The sequence below is a fragment of the Dendrobium catenatum genome, unplaced genomic scaffold (genome assembly GCF_001605985.2).
Source record: "Dendrobium catenatum unplaced genomic scaffold, ASM160598v2 fragScaff_scaffold_1088, whole genome shotgun sequence".
NCBI classification, from domain to species: domain Eukaryota; kingdom Viridiplantae; phylum Streptophyta; class Magnoliopsida; order Asparagales; family Orchidaceae; genus Dendrobium; species Dendrobium catenatum.
Window position 1 is genome coordinate 542,931 of NW_021319550.1, and position 5,927 is coordinate 548,857.

A 5,927-nucleotide genomic window follows, 5' to 3' on the forward strand; every position below is an offset into this window, starting at 1 on the left:
AGTATCTTATTTATATCGAAATTAAGTGATTTTAGTCTCATTGGTGATGATATGATTGTAATCAAGCGACAAATGTCACAAGATTGTAGTTGAGCGACGATGATTAATGTTGGAGAACATTAGTCAAGTAAAAGTGGCTGAAGGATCATAATCAGGTGACCGTATTCCGAAGATCATACTTGGGCAATGGTGCTCAAATGAATGGAAGCCATTGGGCTGTGGTATTATCTTAGAAAAATAAAATCGATGGGCCTAATTTTAAATTTGATATTTGCACCGACATTTTTATATGACTTCTCTCAAATCAAGTGATATCTATAAAACCCTGTAAATTGTGGAACAAGGAAGAGAACACTCATGCGTTTAAAAGTCTCTCTCCTTCACCATCTTCTCATAAAATACACAAAGCAGGACGGACTTCTCATAATTCCTCGTGCGTGAGAGAGAGAGAGAGAGAGCCGATGGGTTCCGCTTCATCAGAGAAAGCACACGCAGTATGTGTCCCTTTTCCAGCCCAAGGGCATATGAACCCCATGCTGAAGGTTGCCAAGCTCCTCCACAGCCACGGCTTCCACATCACCTTTGTCCTCACTGAGTTCAATCACCGCCGCTTGGTCCTCTCCTCCGGCCAGGAGGCCGTCAGGGGGCTTCCCGACTTCCACTTCCGAACCATTCCCGACGGTCTTCCTTTCTCCGAAGAAGACGCTACGCAGGACATTCCAACGCTCTGCGAGTCCACATCCATGAACTGTCTCCCACACTTTCGCCGTCTCCTGGCAGAACTCAATGAAGAAAAAAACAACAACAGCCGACCACCTGTCTCCTGCATCGTCTCCGATGGAGTCATGTCCTTCACCCTCGACGCTGCTCGTGAGCTCGGCATTCCTGATGTTCTCTTCTGGACAACCAGCGCCTGCGGCTACCTCGCTTACAACTACTATCGCCACCTTATCGACCGTGGACTTATTCCTCTCAAAGGTAACCATTTTGGAAGTAGGGGTGTGAATGATTAGAGTTGAGCAGAGTATTTATCTAATATAGGCGTGTAAACGAGTCCTAGTCGAGCTCGACTTGCCGGCCAAGTCATGAGTTCAAATTTGAGCTCAAACTCAAGTCGAGCTCAAAAGACGGCCTCGAGCTAGGCTCGTTGGGGGTAAAAACGAGATAGCGAGTAGCTGGTGAGATCCTGGCTTCACGGAGAGAAATTTGCTGTTTGCTTATTCGCTTATTCGTCCAAGTGGAGAACGCCGATTCTTGATCTCCCATGGCAAAACTTCCGATACCATGTAAGAGACGGAGAGGGCGAACAAATAGAGCAAGCGGGAAGAGAGAATAAGGAAATAGAAAAGTATATTGAATGAATACAGAGTACATATACATGAATATATGTAGAGCTAACATAAGGTAAATAGACACGTCGTATAGGCTGACGTGGACAGCTCGATAACACAAGGATATTGCCTGAGAAGACGATAAATATTTTTATTTATTTATTTATTAGGTAATAGCAATAGCGTTTTAGTGCTGTTATTAATTTGACGTAGGTAATCTTTCAAAAAATATATTTCATTATCTATTCTTCACCTTCTACAACACTATATAAAATACTAATAGAAACTTTTTGAATTCTCTTGAAATTATGTACAAAATAAGTAATGATATTGCTAAGGGATTCAATTTTTAAGATGCACCGCATCATTCTCCACCAATCCAAAAAGTTTGTGTGGGGAAGCAGGGGACGGTGGGGGTCCCGATTTTGGTCGCACGAGAAGGAAGCCGAAGGGCACGCGAGCATGTGTCATGGGTCTAACGAAGAGTTGTAATTTATGGGTGCGTGTGAACTGGCGTCGAAAGTCAGACGGCGGGCTCGGGATCATCACGTAGTTGAGTCGAAGTTGTGCTAAGGCAAGACTGGGAATGCCGAGCGCGGGATCTGATTGGAGGCCGATAGGGGAGTGTGAAGAGTAGATGCGGGAACTCTAGGCGACCCAATTCAGGTATGCTAAGGGTTTAGAGCTATGATCAAGAGCCGCTCAAGGGAATGCGAACGAGTGCAGGAAGATGAACGACGACATGATTGCCATCGGGAGAGCCATTCAACAGTATTGTTGCCAGCGGTGAGTTGATTGATTTGCCGATATGATTGCTAGCTGTGGGTGAGTTGATTTTATGGTGGTGCGATTGTCATTTGCCTTCTCCTCCAAACGTCGTCGTTTTGTCTGCTACTCACGAGCACGAGATTATGATACCAACTGATATAGGTAATCCTTCAAATATATATTTCATTCATCTATTCTTTTTATTCTACGACACTATATATATATATATATAATACTAATAGTAACTTCTAAAATTCTCTAGAAATTAGGTACAAAATAAATATGATGTATATTCCAAAGGGATTCAATTATTAAGAGGCCAATTTATAAAATGAGCATGTTTTAAGTTTAAATTAGCTTAAGGAGCATGTTAATAAAAAATTCTAAAAATAAGCAAATATGAATTTTAATTATCTAGTTCCAATAGAAACCAAAGCTTCAATATCCGGTTTTCTATTTTTATTGAAACTGGAACTTCACTATCCGGTTTCAATAGAAACTTGTACTCTATTATCCGATTTCAATAGAAACCAGTATTCCATTCACCAATTTTTTTTTTTAATTCTTCACTAATAAATCAGTACTCTATTTACCAATTTCTTGATAAATTTTTTTTTTCCCCTAAGATAGAAAGTCAATTAATATATTTTAATTTTTTATTTACACTATGTCAACATTATTTTAAAATTAATGAATAAAAAAATAAAAATATTAAAGTTAAAAACTATTAGTTTATTTAAAAATAAAAAATTGAAATTAATTTCTTTTACAATATTAGATTTTTAAATATTTAATAAAAATTAAATTCAATTTCAAAATATACTAATAAGTTATAATTAAAAAAATAAGTAAAATAGAGTAAATAAAACTCTTCTCTCATCAGCAGTTGAGCCTGATCAAGTTGGAACTTGAGCTCAATTAATAAACGAGCACGAGTATAGGCTTTAGCTCGAACTCATGGCCCGATAAACTTGACCCACAAGCAAAACTTATTTAGTTCTGACTTATTTTGAGCTCTAACTTGACTTCTGCTCCATTGCTCAAGCTCGAGTTCTGCTCCATTGCTCAAGCTCAAACTTGCCTCAATGTTCAATTCAATTTCTTAATTAGTTTTAAATTAAAATGTTTATTGTTTATAAGAATTTTTATTTTTAATATATAATTAATTTAAAAATATTAAAATATATTATATAATATTAATTTAAATTAAATCTTCAATATATTTTAAATTAATCTATCCGCTCAACAAGCTTTCGAATCAAACCAAGTTGAGCTCGAAATTGTTTAATGTATGAGGTCAAGTATAAGATCGCACTCAAATTCGTGGCTCGATGTACTTAAACTTGAAAAACAATTAATTTATCTAAGAATTTCTCATAACATACTTATGTTTTTGAACTATCGATCTCCTCGAATTTGGCCCCTTGAATTGTTATATTTTCGATTAATTGTAGAAATATTTAATTTTGTTATTTTTTCTGCACTTCTACAGACATTGGGAATGTGAACGACGGGTTCCTTGATGCCAAGGTGGATTGGATACCGGGGCTTATGAAGGACATGCGTCTCAAGGATTTCCCCACCTTCATTCGCACTGTGGATGCCAATGATATCATGCTAAACTTTTTAGTCCAAGAGACGTGGCGATCTTCACAGGCCTCTGCCATTATCCTCAACACATTCGTAGACCTAGAACAATTAGCTATAACAACACTAGAGAAATTACTGCCCCCTATCTACTCAATTGGGCCTCTCACTCTCCTCAGTGGAAATAAAATCTTTAATGAAAGCCCCACAACGACCATCACCTCAAGCCTATGGAAGAAGGATGATTTCTGCCTCAACTGGCTTGATGGTCATCATGATCCTCGCTCGATCGTGTACGTTAACTTTGGAAGCATTACAATGATAACCAATGAGCAGCTCTTGGAGTTTGCGTGGGGCTTGGCTAACAGCAGATACCACTTCTTGTGGGTGATACGACCAGATATTGTCAAGGGAGAATCTTCAGTGTTGCCACCAGAGTTCATTGAGGAGACCAAGGAGAGAGGATTGATGGTTAGTTGGTGCGCGCAAGAGGAGGTGCTCATGCACCCAACAGTCGGTGTTTTTCTGACTCATTCTGGCTGGAACTCCACTATTGAGAGTATTAGCTTCGGCGTGCCGATGCTCTGTTGGCCGTTTTTTGCGGAACAACAGACCAACTGCAAGTATGCGTGCATGGAATGGGGCGTGGGGCTGGAGATTGACAACAATGTGAAGAGGAAAGAGGTGGAGGAGCTTATAAGGGAGATGATGGCAGGAGAGAAAAAGGGGAAGGAGATACAGAAGAAGGCGATGGAGTGGAAGGAAAGTGCAGTCAAGGCTACTGGCCCCGATGGAGCCTCACTAGTTAACTTTGAAAGGATGATTAATGAGGTTCTTCTTCGCAACAAGGAGAACCAGCCAAAAAATAACGGAGTAAAATGAAGTGCAAGATTTTAAGCACTTTTTAAAATTTACAATAAATGATTGATAAATAATTACAAAATAATGTCACATTGCTCTATCTGCTATAATTTAAGTATTCAATATATATATATGCATATTTTGGTGATTTAAATTCATTGAGGCTGCTTCTCATGAGCCTCCGAAATACAACATCACAATTCAAAAGGATTACATTAACATAAGTGAAGAACACACAACCCAAAGATTTAATTTGCTCAGACAATATGTATTTCATAGGGTTATCATTGCATTGAATATAAAAAAATAATATATGATGAATTGAATCAATTATGAATAGTTTGAGGGAGTGTTTAGAGGATTTAGAGTTTGGATCAAAATATTACTTAAAAAATTATAAATATATCCACATTCACCATATAAAGGGGGAAGCTTGATTTAAAATTTGAAGAACTTTGAGATTTGAAAAATTTTAGAGCTCAACCTGATATTCAATGTTGATGATCAATATGAATAATTGTTACTTGACGGTCGACAACCATCCACTAATGCCCAACCACAATCACCCAACTTCCATTGTAAGATCACTATCACTTGCCTATCCTTATCATCATCAACAACGTCAATGCAGAACATTGCTAGTAAGGTTGATGCACGCTATCGACATAAACGCTAATACTTGTTGGTGCTTCCCCCCGCCGTCATGACTAACATTCATCATCCACCGTCAAGATCTATTATACTATATTAATTTTTTAGCCAATTACAACTAATGATATGCACGTCATTGACATAAACGTCTATGATTTTTGAATATCTTTATGTATTTTATGGACGCATAATATTTTTTTATTCTATTTTTTTACGTTTCAAAGTTTTGCCTTAAAGTCAAATGGTGATACTTAATATTTAATACCATCATGCATTACTTTGATCTATACAATTTCATCAATGCCATTACTTTGATCTATACAATTTCATCAATGCCTTAATATTTAATACCACCAATTACCATCCCCATTAATTACCATTGCCTACTTCAAACTTGTGTAAACTTCTAACACTTTTGTTGGATTTTGGCCTGTCCGCTTGTGGACACCAAATTTTTATAATATTTTTAAAAAGAATATGTCTTATTCTTTATATTATTTTCTTCTTCTTCAATTATAAGAAATAGTTAATTCTTATATCTCATATGCATTAGTAGATTGTTGCAATTAGGTCGGGTCCTACAATTTTTTTTTTTCATTTTCATGTTTTTAATGGTAATAATTTCTTATCTCCTAAAACTATTTATGTAGATGTTGAATTTTTTGTCCAAAACTAAAATATAAAATGCATACTCTCAAAAGTAAATTTTATAGCACGTAACAAATCTAA

The 5,927-nt window shown here is 36.9% G+C and overlaps 1 protein-coding gene across 1 annotated transcript; it reads left to right on the plus strand.

Moving 5' to 3' along the window:
- The first annotated feature begins 420 nt into the window (after positions 1 to 420).
- On the plus strand, positions 421 to 4,568 carry LOC110092266 (7-deoxyloganetin glucosyltransferase-like). The gene is made up of 2 exons (XM_020816750.2): positions 421 to 978; positions 3,592 to 4,568. The coding sequence occupies exons 1-2, from the start codon at positions 462 to 464 to the stop codon at positions 4,566 to 4,568; spliced, it is 1,494 nt and encodes a 497-aa protein (XP_020672409.1). The 5' UTR covers positions 421 to 461.
- The last annotated feature ends 1,359 nt before the right edge of the window (positions 4,569 to 5,927 follow it).